Source organism: Molothrus aeneus, chromosome 5, assembly GCF_037042795.1.
Source record: "Molothrus aeneus isolate 106 chromosome 5, BPBGC_Maene_1.0, whole genome shotgun sequence".
In the NCBI taxonomy this organism is placed as follows: Eukaryota; Metazoa; Chordata; class Aves; order Passeriformes; family Icteridae; genus Molothrus; species Molothrus aeneus.
Genome location: NC_089650.1, coordinates 9,733,515 through 9,749,646, shown reverse-complemented (window position 1 = coordinate 9,749,646; position 16,132 = coordinate 9,733,515). Strand labels below are relative to the sequence as shown.

General features: G+C 41.8%; 1 protein-coding gene across 1 annotated transcript in view; it reads right to left on the bottom strand.

Moving 5' to 3' along the window:
• Positions 1-12,508, bottom strand: part of LOC136556534 (tyrosine 3-monooxygenase-like) — a 29,033-nt gene extending 16,525 nt beyond the window's left edge. Inside the window, exons 1-6 of the mRNA XM_066549800.1 lie at positions 12,311-12,508; positions 11,258-11,432; positions 9,269-9,357; positions 7,170-7,237; positions 5,929-5,979; positions 2,196-2,341 (exon numbers count right to left, since the gene is read on the bottom strand). Of these exons, the coding sequence (XP_066405897.1) occupies positions 2,196-2,341; positions 5,929-5,979; positions 7,170-7,237; positions 9,269-9,357; positions 11,258-11,432; positions 12,311-12,508 (727 nt within the window). The remainder of the gene's footprint in view (positions 1-2,195; positions 2,342-5,928; positions 5,980-7,169; positions 7,238-9,268; positions 9,358-11,257; positions 11,433-12,310) is intronic.
• Between the last annotated feature and the right edge of the window lie 3,624 nt (positions 12,509-16,132).

The window sequence follows — 16,132 nt, the reverse complement described above, 5'->3', positions numbered from 1 at the left end:
TCTACATTTTCCTTAGCTGTCCATTTCAGAATGGAATAAAATGCCTCTGGAATGCTTGATACTCATTCCCAAGTAGTTCATAGAATTAGCTTATAGTAGACACCTTATGTTTATAGTAAATGAGTTGAAACTCACTGAGAACATAATTCCAAACATTATTGGCAGGTTTTTCAGAGTTGCTGTTTAGTTTGTTTTGTTTTGTTCATGACACAGAGAATATTTAGAACCAGAGCCTGTAAAGGAAGTGAGCAGACTCCAGGCAATCAAATCCTGTCAACTAACATGAGCAATGCAAATAGGGTTATTGCAGTATAGTCTCACACTATCCTAAATTCTCCCACTTTGACATCACCTGATACACTTGAAGGATATGAATATCTGTGATAATCAAGTCAGAATCACAATTCCTGGAGCTCCCTGCTGTCAGCTGTTGTGTAAATTAAATGAGATCAACAACTTCAAGAGAAAAACTATTTATCAGCCCAGTTATTATAAGAGTGAAGTAAGATCGGTACTTGAATAGGAGTGAGAATACACGAGAAAATACATAATGCCTACACAGAAAAATTCCTACAGCTGGGTGCAAGGCTGTTTATGGAAGACGCTTTTCACATGGCAACCCTCCCTTCCCTCACACTAAATGTGCAGTTAAAAACTTGTCATCAAACAGCTTAATCTTCATGAGAAATGCCAAAGTCTTAGAAAACTCTTCAGACACAGAAAGCTTATTCAAGCTAACTGGTATCCCCTACTCTTATATGGAAGGTCACTTGATTTCCTGAGTATTGTATTTAAGTACAATTTATTTAAAGTTAAGACATATTTTTATTGTGTATTTCATCATGATAATAAACTGTCCTCACTCTGTCACATCTTTTCACTGAGGAGGAGGCTTTTAAGATCTTTAGTAATGCTTGATAATCAGGTGGCTCACACAAAGCACCTGGCCTTGGGAATCCATGCAGCCTGTGGCCTCACAATGCAGGCCCCCTTGCTCTCCTGCTCCTTGCTAGGCAGTCCCTAGGTAACAGATCAGCCTGGCAAACCTGTGTGTCCTTTTTCTAAGGTGACCTCTTCATGCCTTTTTGGGCCAGCACCACAGCCTTTGTAGCACCACTTGTCACACCAAACTTTTTGGTGGCTGACAGGAGAACACAGAGACAGAAGGAAGCAGAGTTGTTCCAAGGCAGCTGCTGATGGACCAGCAGAATCTCCTGGAAATCATCTTCTCTAGCACACATCCCCATCCTGCCTGCTGGATCAGGAAAAAAGCGTACTTGAGAGGTAGGTACCTGTGCTTGTGTTTGGGTCTTACTATCAGCATGGCTGTAGGAGCATAAAACAGCCAAACCCACAAAAAGGCAGTGTGGAAGTCGTACTTATCACCAGATGGGGGTCTATGTACAAATCACAAACGGGATGGGGCTGCTGAGGAACGTGCCTTGAGCTGTTTTATATTCCAGCATCAGTCTCATTACATGGTTATGACAATGGGAAGATGCCAGCAGCTCACATCCCAGGCAGCAGACCAAGAACTTAATGTTACAACTTACTTTATAAGTTTTTTGACCAATCTCACAAAGCAAAAGCACACTGACAGTAGTTCTATCTAATCACTATAAGCACAGGTACCTTTGGTTAAACAATGCTTGCTTATTTCAAATACAATACCTGCTTGTAAGCCTTAAAACACAATGCACAGAGCTCCATTATTAAGCTTCAAACTTCCTAATATCTTGCTAGATAAACTTTTCTGTAGCTTAGGGAGTTATTCTAGACAAGCATTAATACACAGACCATTGTTCTATTTGTCCTTGTTTTTTTACTTTTTAAATAATTTTTCTGCTGACCTATCTCATGGTTACTGCCTAATCACAGCTCTGCTGTCTCTGAGGCCTGCCTTTTGCAGCTTTCCCAAAACCCTCTGACTTTGTGGATTCCCACAGTACTGAGCAGTGTCTGCTGTGACTGCAGTGCTGCTAGTACAGGGATTAGCTGGGTAGTGCCACCCCAGCTGCTGCCACTCACAGAACACACACGAACTTCCAGCTGGGTTTCATTCCGTGTGCCTGGAATGAGTGGCCTGTGCTAGAGCTCATCAACTCTGCTCACAAGCTTGTCTCCTAGGAAATGGTTTATGGTGCACAAATACGTGCAGGGAACCGTAGAATAAACAATGGTTTATAATGACTGACCTTTTAAAAATCTAGAGACATCCTGAAGCTGAGGGATGTTATCCTCTCTGTAGCCACAGTGCTTCTCCAGCTGCTGGAAAGCATCCAGGTACTGGGTACAGGCATGAGTAGGGTGAAGGCTCCTCAGGTTCCTGTAGACTTCTCTCCTGAAAATCAAAACTGGACAGAGTGAGGCACCTCAATAGAGCAGTACTTACCTGTGCCATCCACAGGCCCACTGAGAGATGTAAAGCCCCAGCAGGGAGGTCCTGGTCTAAAAATCTGAGCTTGGGATACGTGGTGCTTGGAAGCTGGTCCTGGCTGGGAGTAGCAAACCGTAAGAGCTTTTTGTTTCACTTTTCCTTTAGAAGGTGTCCTTTAATATTACAGAATTCTAATTCGGATACAGAGGTGTTTCTTGATTGGGCACCTTCTTGCTGAGTGTGTTGGAGGCACCAGGGAAATCCCAGGAAGAGAGCTGAATCTGGGATACCCTGTCGCTCAGTTTAAGAAAGGAATGAATCAGGTATTCCCCTCCTTTCTGTGTTTGGGTACAACTTGACATGCTGGTCCCTCCTTTCCACCCTGAAGCCTAGCCTAGATTTGCCTCTTAAAAGCCTCTAGGAAAAGCACCTTTTCTGATACTGAAGGGTGATATCTGCACAGATGAAGAGGTTTATATTTTTGCAGTTCCAAATGCCTGGCATGGGCTATGTATTTGAAAGATATGCCAGCTTCTTGAAGCATTTATCCCACTATATAAAAAGAGACCAGCTGAAAATAATATATGTAACCTGATTTAGGCACAGGCTTTAAGCTTCTCACCAACTTGATGGTACTTGGATTTAGAGTTGTGGTTTGGAATATATTTAACTGTTGCAAAATAAGCAAGTAGTAATAGGATGGCAAAGAACCTTATAGAAATGGTTATTTTTGTTCAGACATGGCCCTAGGGTGTCAACAACTTTATAAACATTGTTTTATGAAAATTGAGATCATTCTTGGAAATGCTGGGTACAGGAAATGACCTTTCATTGGTTTTGTAATTTTTTTCAAACCATTATTATTATTATTATGATTATTCTCCTTTTTGTGATGCTGTTGTTGCTATGGAGGTGATAGCCAGTCCCTGGTAATGGCTCTTTATTTGTACAAATGTCTTACACAGTGTGGGAGTAATAATGAACCAGAATGAAGTGGGGGAGGAAAACCTTAGGAGGAAAAAAAGTTAAAAGAACAGAGGGAAACAGTGGCTGCTGTCACTATTGCAAAAGCCACAGGAGACTGGGCCATTTCCATGGAGGAATTAGGAAAAAATGAGGAGGACTGGAGTTCAAGTGTTGCCCTGTCTTATTTCCTCGTGGAATACTCCTGACTTCAGTGGGGTTGTGTGGGATTTGAACGAGCACAGGGTTCATGCCCAGACTGCAGTCTAGAGAGAGCAGCCTTGTTTACACTTGGGCACATATGGTCTCTTTTATCAAAGTGTCATTCTGCTCTGCGTCCAAACATTGGCTACCACAGAAATGCAGGCAGTCCCAGGGACCAGTGATGAATTACCCAAAGCTCAGTGCTCCTCCAAGACAATAATCCAAGTAAACTCTCCAAAGTCAAGAGAGGAGCAGGTATGAAAGATCTGCTGGAAGCAAGCTTTATGAAACGCTCTAGAAAGGAGCATCCTAACAAAAGATAGAACCAGATGCTTGAAAGACTTTAAAGATGATAGCCTAATTTTACATAAATTTCCTTATTTTTCAGGGAAAAAAAAAAAGAAAAAATGGCACTATTCAGCTTCATTATGAACATGTGACAGGTGCATCCCCATCATTTCCTCCTGAATTCTCCATTTTTCTTACACAGCTTTTACCCATATGGCATCTGTGACTGCTTAGTTCCAGGGCCTTCCAAGAAGTTGCTTTGAAAACAAAAGCCCAGATCATCTGTACCCTCTGTTTTCTGACAGTTGTATTTCTTCGCCGCCTTGGTTTTCATTTTTATAACCCCGTTGCTACAAAGTGAAGGCATCCAGCAACTCCTCAGAGTGACACCAAGGGAATTTAGTTTGTGCTACAAATTTCCCCTGCAATTGCACAGCTCAGTTATGCTGTGCTGTGATGCAGCTGACCTCAGGGCACAGCCTCGGGGGGCTGTGATAACAATTGGGAAGGCTAATTTTGGAAACAGCTTTACATAACAAGACAACCTGGGTTGCTGTTGAAGGAAATGGGCAGATACTCCTTTAAAAGTCTGTTCTGTTGCCACAATGGGTCTAATTCGAGGTGGAGAAGAGCTGGAATGACGAAGGTTGGCAATAAACGAGAAAAACAGGAAAGAACACAAAATTAAATTTTCTTAAATACGACATTCCCACACGCCATCCCATGCCAAGATTGTTGGCTGGTGGCAGTAATCATGAGCATGACACTGACCATCAATCTTTGACTATTGAAAGATGCTATAAAAACCTACTTGGGCTGAATAAAAGCAGGTCCTCCTGGATGAGCTGGATGTAAGGTTTTTATGTGGTTGTGGCTTTCTGTGGCAAAGTAGATTTTACTCAAAATAAAGTATTGAAAGAGGTGGGATGCCAGAGAGGTTCTGGCATGAGACATCTAGTTCTATGGATTTAAGTCCTTGCATTGGAATAAACTTTGCATGTGATTTAGGGCAAATTACTCAGGTTCTAGGGTTTTCAGTTGCATGGTTAGAAAATGGTCTTCATTCCTCCTTTCCCCCACCTTTTTAGGCCTTCTTTCCATTTAAATTTCTGAACAAAGACTCTCTCTTATGTGCACATGTGGCACCTTGCACAGTCCCAGGACTCAGCTCTTACTTGAGACTTTTGGACAATTAATGCTTTGTAGTATCACACAAATGTGGAATTACTGCTGCTTACTGATAAATCTTAAAGTTAGTGGCAAAAAAGTGGAAACAAGGGGATTTGAAATAAGAGCTCTGTTCCCTTTCAAATTTGCCACGTATTTCACATAATGTTTAAAAAAAAAGCTTTGAATTGAATTAATTTTGTTTAATTCATTGGTTGTGGGGTTTGTTGTTGTTGTTGGTTTGGTTTGGTTTGGTTTTTTTTTTTGGAGTGGCAGACCTTCAGGAGCAACAAAGTCCCAGTGAAGAAGTACTGCACCCTTGTAATAGTAACTTTCTATAATTTCATATGATATTTATATGTTAGCTAAGGCCCTTTTACAGTGTAAATAATGTGTATTAGGAAGGTATTTCAACATTTCCTCTACCTTCAGTTTGGATAATGATACATATTCATGTTAAAAGCGAGGAATACTTGAAGGAGAGCAAGCAAGGCTCCTCTGTCCTGTGAATAATGAATTAGCCATGTCCTCTGAGTGAATCTCTGTCCTGTGAGTGGGAATTTTCTCCTGATACAAATTTTGAAAATGTGATATTTCTGCCAGCACCATAGCTATGGTGAAGTAGAGCTCTGTCAGAAGAAGTTATTCTATAGGGTCCAGATGTTTTCTGGCTTCTGAAATCCTGCTGGGATCTGCAGGCAGGGAGACAGTCAGGAAAATGCCTTTTGCTCTAGAAAGTGAATAGTTAAGACCAGTCCTGAGAATGGCTTTCTGCAAAACAAATGACCAAAAGATGACATTTAACCAAAGAGTAAAATGTGGGGTGGATGAACAACATTTTAAGAAGGTTTTAGCTGTGTCACATTGCCAGTCTTTCCTGGGGCTGCTATGGAATGGCCCAGCAGTTGGAGCACAAGCACCAAACTCACCAAGTTTCTGTTTCCTGTGCTGTGTACTCAATGTGAGGTAAAGGGTCTCCTCTGTAAGGAAAAGAAGAAATATGACACATGTCTTAAGATTTTAAGTTCAGTCCCCAAGCTTTTTTTTTTTGCCTGCACCATGAATTTTTGCCATAATGAAAATAGAAAAATAGTAAATAATGAACCATCTATTTGTCTTGGTCAGCTCTAATGTGGGTGTTCTCTCTTCTGTTGCAATGTGGGGAGGAAACAGAGGGATGTGTGAGAAAGGGAGCTGTGTTCTTGCTCACAGATGGAATTAGAGACCTCCAGGCTTGCCATCACTTCTGCTGAAGGCAATCTAGCAAGGAAAACACATTTTGTGCCTGGAAGGGCCCTCCCTGGAGGATGTGATCAGCTCAGCACCATCACAGAGGAGCTTTCAGAAGCCCATGAGCAGAGAGCTAACCCACTGTGTGGTTAGCACTGGTTCTCTGATGGGTGGTCTTTTCTCCTCTTCCTCACTGCTGCTTCTTCTGTAGCTCTGAGTCAGCTCAGTTCAGCTTTTGGGCTGCTCTGAGCTGTGCTGACTCTGATATTTGATGGAAGAGAGAAAACTGTATTCAGAAGTCTCAGAAGACTTCACCACTTCTTGGACACCATGAGGCTGATAATCCACAACTGGTTGTACCTATACCTTTGATTAACCCTATCAGAAAGCAGTGTAGCTCTGGTGAAGGTCCACACATAAAGGTAGAAACATTTTCCATCACTTACATGAGAATTGAGAGCTTTTCATGTTTTGAGGTAGTTAGTGTGCATAGACAGAGACATTTAAAAAAGCAAACAACAAAAATAGTAAATCACTTTCCACCATCAAAAATATGTTTGTAAATATCATTCCTCAAACTTCCTTGAAAAGCATCAGCCTCAGCTCAGGACCAAGTCCTAAAAGGAACTTGAAAATTGAAATAAAGGGTCATATTGCAATAATTTCTGCTAAAACAAAATCCAGCACTGGATTGGGAGAGGTGAATGCAATCTTAAGATTTTTGTCTTAAAATGTATTTGCTGCATTATCACAAAAGACTATTTCATATGAAATATGAATAGTATATAATAAAAGTCTATTTCATATGAAAGGCTTTCAATGAAAGCTTTTGTGGCTGAATTTTGCTGTCTCAAAAGTGGCCCCACTGATCCATGGACAAAGTATGACATCTCTGACATGTTTTGGACATTGCACTTTCCCTCAGCAGCTTTGTACTTACGCTCTGTAATTAAAGGCCAGGTCAGCAAAGAATGCCCTCCGTTTGTTATACTCCAGGTCTGAGTATCCCTGGGATAGAAAATAATCAGGAAAAAAAGGTTTACATCGTGAGAGATCTGTGGGCACAAGTAGAAGTCATCAGAACCACCACTGGGTCTGTGGGAAGTGCAGGCTCCCCACCCAATTCTCTCTAAATAAATTGTCATTTATTACTATGCTGTGATAAAGACAGACTCAGGGGTATCTGTTTAAAGGGGAAGTTTACCTACTAAATACCAGCATTTTCTTTCTGCTCCTTCTGTGTTTACTAGAATTAAAACTTCAAGCAGTCTTTGCCAGATATTGAATAAGCAGGCAGACATGGAATCACATTCCTTTTAATTTTACATCATTCATCTTAGGAATTAAAACTTAAATCTATGACTGTGCGCTAATAAAACTCATAAAACAGCGTTGAGCAGCATCACTGTACAAATATTTATTATTCTAAAATATTCAGCATTTACTGGAACCACTTTGTGTACTGCAAGCCAAATTTGTCCCTTAGGTTTATTCACATAATTTTTAGTGTAGCAATAATACCAGCAACCCTGCAGTAAATGAGTGTTGTATGCATGAATCTGAGGAAAGGGCTGGATCCTGAGAGCATGTTTATTTTGTTGTGGATAATATGTTCATTCAGGTGCTTGTCAGTGGCTGTAACAAGTCCATGCAAAACACAGGAGAAGCTGTTGGGCCAGACTCACACAGATGCTGCGACATCCCAGCTTTGTCCCTGTACCCACCCTCTGGGCAGCCAGTGCCAGGGTAGCCCAGAAATTGGTGTCACAGTGATGTCAGTTTGATTCTTTTGGCCAATAAGGAGCAAACTGAAGGTGTGGAGAGAAACAACCCAAACTGTCTATTTGGTAGGAAATGTATATGCAAAATCTTTGCTGAGCTCCCTGTACATCAGCTTCTTTTGTGCTTTCCTCCAGCCTCTCCATTTCTGAGCCCTGGTAAATCAGCCCACACTGTGCTCTCTCCTGCCACAGACAAGTGATGTTCAGTGCTTGTTTTCAGCTTGTTAGGTATTTCTAAATTGCACTACATTCTGCAATTAAGATTTATCCCCACTCAATACTTCAGTAACTCAGCACCACTGCTGCTTTCTCTCAACCTCTTCAGTGCTCACACCTTCTATTTGGCAAAGCATGAGGGGGGCCTAGTCCAGTTCAAAGAATTCCATATGTGTGTTCATTTATCTAATGAGAAACAGCCTAAGAGTTAGCTCAGGAAAATTACACTTGGACTGTTTGTACCAGAAAGAAATAAAGAAAAATGAAAGATGTCCTGGTTAAGGAGGACATGAAGCTCTCCTAGAGCATTGTAGTTGAATAAGTGGTTCTCAAAAATAGAAGGTAGACTTAGAGACTTGGAAAGGTCCATTTCATATTACACAGGACTGTACATAGCTCACAACAAAACCTGGTGTAGGTTAATGAAAGGGACTAAATAGAATTCAGACATGTAGAGAAGGGAATGACAAAAACTTCCTTGTAGATTCTGTTGACACATATCTTCACTACCTTTCTCAGTGCAAAGTATCTCTTCTTCTTGTGCTTTCCATGGATTGCTTCCATGTGATGCTTGACAGAATAAAATGCTTCTGTACCTGACTTGTCAAGTGACAAACGACCTTTTGGGGTCCCTTTTGTGTCTGTACCTAACTCACATCTCATCTGCACTAAAGCTGGGAAACTTTGATGAGAAGAGCAAGTGTTAGATTGTTTGTTTGTTTGTTTGTTCCCAGTTCTTTGCCTCACTATCATCACTAGAGCAGGACTCTACAGTGCATTTTTCTTTCTCTCTCCTAGAGTTTGTGCTTAGGGTGTGGCTAAGAGGGCACACATAAAGATGCTACAGTAAAACCCTTTTTGTGGCCCATTCCTGCAGGGACACATGTAGTCCCTAATGCCACTGAAGATGAGCTTTTATCTGCCCCTGTGGTTTTTTTTTGTCTTTTATGAGTATTTCTTTACTCCTGAAGTTTCCCTTACAACAATCTCCCTACAGAGATTTTCTCTTTTAAAGTTGAAATTACAGTAATGTTAAACTTACAGGATGACCATGGTCCAAGCTGGGGTCATATTTAGTGATCAGATGGTGACACCTGTCCAGATCTTGGATTTTTCTGGGGAACCAGGGCACTGGAGAGAGAGCAGAAAGAGTTAAGTGAGAGAGAATCAAATAAATTTTAGAGGAAAAGTAAAAACTGTGCTGAAGATTATAAGTTTTCTTTTCATCAATATCTAAGAATTTTCATATCTATATGTTACCATAATTGTCATACATTTAGTAGTTGACTTGCTTCCTGACCAAACTGGCAGATTGAATGAAAAATTATCTGAAATTAACTTGCTGTGATAATCTATCAATTTTAATTAGTAGAAACAATTTTTAAAGGCAAAAATATTTTTTAGATCAAATGTGTTTTTTGTTTGACGCAGGACAACAAATTTATTTCTAAATTCTGGATTTAAGAATATATATTGATCTTGTCTAAAAAGCAGTCTTATATTTTCATACCTTTAAAAGTTAGACAATATTTTTAAAAGAAAACATGATATTTATAAAATTTCTAGAAACCAAAGAGGTGAAGAAAAATTTTTAAGTTTTTTTCCTTCTGGCTCAGTATTTTTTCCAGCAACATTATTCTTTAGCTATATTTCCAAACAGCTTCCTTCTCATGAAGTGGAAAGGTTTTCCAGCAACTAAAATGAAAATAAAATGTGATAATTTTATTTTAAATGCCAGCATTTATGAGAAATTAATTAAAAAATTAATTGCTGGAAAACCACAAAGTTGATATTGCTTTCTGAGGTCAGACTGATGCTGTAATCAGACTTTCTGTGTTACAACTCAGAAAGGTCCATTTGGGGTCACCTTCATCTCATACTGGACAAGACATCAAAATCTCTCTATTGAATGGTAAATTTAACTTTTGCTGTATTATCTTAGATCCAATCACATCCAGTTTAGAGAAGTACAAATCTAAAAATACCCAGGGCTGTTGGGGAAATGATGTCATTTTCATGCATTACAATGAATTCTGTGATAAGTAGGAAAAAATACCAGTCTGACAGATGCCCTATGTGCACCTCAGAACTTTTTTCTGAGCCTCTGTCTCTGACTGTACCAGTGGTTCTGCAAGCAAGGCACCTTTCCTGCCATCTATTGCCATGTCCCCTCAAAACCTGTACCTGACCACAGCTGCCCCAGTGTGCCCCCATACACATCTTGCCTACAGAAAAAAACATAAATGCACCCTCTTTTAACAGTTTTTATTGTAGTTCTAAGTCCTGGCACATCTGAAACCTCTCAAATCCCAAGGAAATCCTAAAGAAATTATTCTCCAGCTCCAAAACCCTCTTTGGCTTTGCAGTTTCCCTGATAACAGTGATGCCCTTTCCATCTGCCCACGGATTCTGAGAGCAGCTTGATGAGGGCTGCCTCTCATGTTAGCCTGAAAGAAAATTTCAAACAACACCCAAAAGTGCCCAAACAGGACTGTGGAAGTTAAAAGTGCTCTGGTAATATCTGTCTGGCCTTGTCAAGAGAGGGGAACCCCATGGCAATTCTGTACTCAGAGAGCTCAGTCTTGAGCTGGACCCTCAGCCTTCTCATCTGTCATCCTCAGGATTGTACCAAAGGTCTCTAAGAGCTGTATTCACCCACTCCTGCCTGCAAACAGGAAAAATACCCCTCTGCCTCTGTGTTTGTCTTGAAGCAATCAGTTCTCTGCACAGCTTTCAGCACAAAATCTTCCTGTCATTGAGGAGTTTCTAGTTTCTCCTCAGCTTTTTGTTCTGCTGTTCTATCCTTCCCATCTCCCTCTTTGCTGGAACATTTCTCACCTCAGTTCCACTGGCTATGATGAAGTGCCTCCCTTTCTGCACCAATGGCAATGGAAAGCAGCCATGCAGAGACAAATAATGAATGCACACTCACTGGCTTTCCAGACAAATTGAATTACTATTATGAAGCTGAAGCTAAAACTAAAAAAGTTACTCCAAAAGAACCGCACTCAGAGATGCATACATTTCTTACCTTTGTCTTCTCTGCTGATTTTCACATCCTTTGCTACTCTCTTTAAGGAGGTGACAAGGATACCAACATCAGCACTGTGAACTTCACATTCAACAAAAATGTCAAGATCATCCACAGAGTTCTTGGGCTTTTTGGCTCGACGGGTTTCCAAGTGATAGATTTGAGTTTCAAACATCTGCAAGAGCCAAGTGTTCATATGATGAAGCTTCTCCAAAGACTGAAAATCCAGGTAAGTCTAGATACATTTCTACAATGTCTTTAAAAGGTGACTAAAAGAGGTATTAACTAGAAGTACATGTTAAGCAATGAAGTCCAATAACATCTGGTTTACAAAGAGCTAAAATACAGACAGAGCGAAAGATTAAACACTATAGCATTGGGGAGAGAAAGAAGGAGATGAAAGATGAGATACTGTTGACTGTAGAATTTCATCTGTGCAGAAATAGGAAATGAGTGGCTGGGTAACTTAAAACCCTGCCAGAATGAAAGCAGATCTATTGATGCATAATAGCACCATAATCATTAAATAATGGTGAGAAATAAGTAACAAGCACAATCGTTTTCTTTAGAGTTATTCATTTTCCCAGATAAGAGTGAGCACCTGGTAGGGGTACTTCAAGTGTCCAGACTACATAATGCCTGTGTGGTTCACAGCTCTTATAGTCTTTGTATCTCCTGCCAAATATGCAGAGAAAATTCACTGGCTTCTAACATCCCCACAGTCTGAGTGCTTGAAATGCTGGCCACCACAACTGCTAGAAAGAAGCAGATTGGTATCTGCTCTAAACAGCCTTTGCATGAAATGGTGATTCTTCTAAAAGACTGTGCCCAGATGCTCCCCTCCTCCAGAGCCCTCTCCCTCTTCACCATGAGACCAGCCCACCTCTCTGAGCAGCTGGAGCAAAACCAGGACAGGGGAAAGGGGAAAGGCAGCATGAGGTGTAAGGCAGGCAGGGAGCAGGAGAGGGGTCAGAGGGGGAGAGATGTAAGACATGAAGGCAGGAGAGACAGAAGAGAGGGCTCAGCAAAGGAAGGGGATATTGAGGTCTGTACCTCAAAGACTTTGGCTGCCTTAGAGAGCTCAGTCTTCCTCACATTGTAGAGCGTGAGGGTCAGGATGAGAGATGCTCTGTCATCCTCCCTGTTGGAGTCCAGGCTGCCTTGGCTGTTCAGTGACTGTATGCCACACATCTCCTTCTCCTTGTTGGCCTCTTCTTTTGGGCCTGACATCCCCACCAAATCAGTCTTCATCGGGAGATAGGGGAGTGGATTGCAACAGCCAGATATTGAGTGGAAACTGCCTGAGGGTGTGGGAGCAATGGCCAGGGGAATTGGTGGGACTGGAGAAGCAGTGTGTCTGTGTGTGGTGAGCTCAGAGCTGCCAGGAGCAGGGACACAGGCTGGCTGCTGTGTGTAGGGTGTAGGGACATTTATGTTGGCCGTGCCAGACACATCAAGGGAAGCCGCCTGCATAGGATGTGCGCAAGAGCCAAGATGGCCCTCCTCCCCTGGGGAACTTCAAAGTGCAGTCCTCCTGCTCTGTTTGAAGGTGTCTGCAAGCTGTTCAGCCCTGGATAGGGGTTTCTGTGTGGAGAGGCAATCAATTAGCCTGAGGTCCATTTACATCTACCAGTCTGGACTGACCTGCACAGAGTCCGAGACTGCCCTTCATCCCCACTCTGTCTCACCTCACCGGGACTCTCTCTGTATTGTCTGCATCCCCAGTGAACCAATGGGCTCTTCTCCCAAATCATAGCCCATTCTGAGTGTTGTCTCCTCTGCACAGACACGGTTCTGGGAGTGCCAGTGATACCTCAGCCAGAGTCAGAATCCATTGCCTGTTTCTGAGCTTTTCCTACCCACAGGATCTGAACCTATTCTATCCTACCCCTCCAAGAGTGGAGTGCTGCCCCCAGGCTACATTCCTCCCTTGGAACTTGTTTCTGTCACCATTTTATCTCCAGTGAAATAGGCTCTCAAAAAGACCAGGGTCACATCCTTCTTGTGGGTGGCAGGATAAGTTCCAGGGGGATTTAGCTCTGCTCCTGACAGGGCAGGCACATCTTCCCTTCCCTTACACTTGACATGAAAAGAATTATTTCTGGATATGAGCACCCATATCTTCATACTTCAAGTTACAGTGTGCCAGAGCCCCTGTGAAGGTCATCGTGCAGATCCAGAGATAAGACCACCCCTCTGGCCTCCCTTTGCAGCGGTGGTGGCAAGGTTTGGTACAGGAGAAGGCCATGTCTGATCACCACAAACAACCTGCCTTTTTTTAAATCTGGTACCATTTCAGGTATCTTTATCCTGTATGAGCAGAGGGCCACTCATTTGAGATGGATGTAGCATTAATATTTCTAGTTTATTTAGGTTAATTTAGATGGTTACATCTGAACATCAAAATGTCTTCTCTGAGAGCTGCCAGCATGGTCTGAAGCAGCAGAGAGAGGTTTAAAAAGAATGTTTAAAAGCACAGAATGCTCCTGTGCTTAATCCCTTTTTCAACAATTTCTGCATTCTTTGGGGCCTAAAATGTCCCTTCTCCAAGGCTGCTGTCAGATGTAGGCATCTTAGGACACCCAGAGGAGTCCACCAGTGCAGACTGGTGTCCCTCCATCACAGTCATTGACCTGGGCCAAGGTCACTGTGAAGGAAAGGACCTCACAAAAAGCTTCTTTGATCACCTGAAAATGAGCTGGAGATGAGGACACCAAGAAATGTGATCACAGTGGGATAGAAGTGAGGAAGGTTACCTAAAAGATTAGCTTGGGGTAGGTTAGTCAGAGTAGCACCCAAAGACTTCTGGACTATGCAGATGTAGGGGAAGCTGGGCTTGGTTGTGCGTTTCTAAGTAATGGCACACATCAGGAAATCTCATAATCTTGGCTGATGAGTGACAGTCAACCAGCCCAGGAGAGCCTTTTTCTGTTCTGGGGAGCACCTCAGATGGGCATTACCTCCTACCTGAGTATTTAATTCTGGGTGATTTGGATGCTTACTATACAAGGAGGATTTACCCCAGTCCGATAATGCAAAAAGCATTTCCACACAGCTGGAACTTTAGGCATGGAAATAAGAAGTCACTCATTAAGGAGTACTATTTAAAATGTGATTTATTTGTAGTATTTAAAGTACTTAGGTACAAGATTATTTGTTCTGCAAGAAAATCTACTTTCCATACATTTCCTCTGCTTTTAAAATGCTGAACATTTAATTTTTGCTCATGTCTCTTGCTGAGCAGCCATGCTATGATGCTTTGGCTGGAGCTATAGCTCATTTAAACCTGCATTAAGGGACAGAGAATCAGACATGTGGCATCAATATTCTCTAACTATTCCACTTGCACATAAAAGAAAATCATGAATCCTGAGCTCTCAATATCACTATAGAACTACTGCTGCTGTCATTCAAGCCAGAAGCAGAGGAGCTTGGAAAGCTGTCTGAGGATTAGTTTGAAAGACTTTACCCTTGGGATGAAATTGCCTCTTTGTAGTATACAGTTACCTCATGGGTCCTATTATATTAAGAGAGAAAAATACGGGCTACTTTCACACTGAAAATACATGTCAAGTGGGATTGAAAGATCTAGAGAGACATTGTGATGAGAAAAAAAAGGAATAAAAAGATACTGAGATAAAAAAAGGTTACTTCAAAGCATCAAAATGATACCATTTTGCATAAATATATGTCTATTGAAAAGGATTCCAGCTGGTATCCTTAAATTAATGTTATTACCTACCATATATATAATGAAAAGAACTGTATTTTCTATCTTCCTAAAGGATGATGCTTACATTAAAGCCATATTGATTTTCAAACTATAAATACAAAATTAGTACTATCACAGGTATGAGACTCGTGGGCTTTCAAATCCCTCTCCATCTTTCAATCTTCTAACAGAAATGTGACCCCTGAGCCATGTTAGTGTCATGATGCACAATTGCTTCAAGCTGGAAATGCAGTTCAGCTTTGCTTTGCTCCCTTCTGCTCCTATGTTCCAACGATGAGTTCCCTCCTTCAACCAGGGAGCTACAAGAATTATACAATGTGGGCCAGTCCAAGAGGGCACTTAAAGCTGATTGAGTGAAATTTATTGGATAAATACAGAAAGAGCTTCCTGAACAGCAAAACTCTTCTCTCTCCATGCTCAGCAGTTGAGTTAAGCTGGAGCCACCTTGGGTTCCATTTGCTGACACAGTTGAGATGTACTCCAGGAAAAATAAAACTGCTTTCACCAAAAGAAAAAAAAGGAGATTAAAGCTCAGATGGGCAGTGGAGATACAAAAAGGTGTCATTACTTAGGATCTGTCTTGAAACATGTTTGGGTTTGAATGCAGTTAGACTGGGGCACAGCTGAGCCAGGCCTTCCATGGCTTTGGTGGGGACTCTAGCCACAGACACAGTGAGTTAGGAGTTGGAAGGCTCTGGGTCTTCCACTGCATTGTAACAGGCACTTTCTCTCCATTTCCAAGGTGCTGGTACCCACCTTCTAGACTGTGAGACCAGAAAGCTAAGAGACACCTCTCAGGGAGGGACACACACACAAAAAATGTAGCCTTCACACATCAGCCATCCACTGTTTGTCTGTTAAGAGAAATCTCCCCTTGTACTCTGACAGATCTCCCTGCATACCCTGAAAGGTGTAGAGTTCCAGACTCCAAGGGAACCTTGGACAACCGGGGGGCACTGAGTGGAGAGTGACTGTGAGAGAAGGCAAGGTGCATCACTCTGGTCATCATTGACACCACATCCCTGGCCCCAGACCTCACCGGTGCAGCAGATTATGCTCTGCATGGTGAAGATGTCCTTCTGCTAACCTTTGGCACAAAACATATGCAGACTTGCCCCGGGTTCCCAGGAATAAGGTAATTT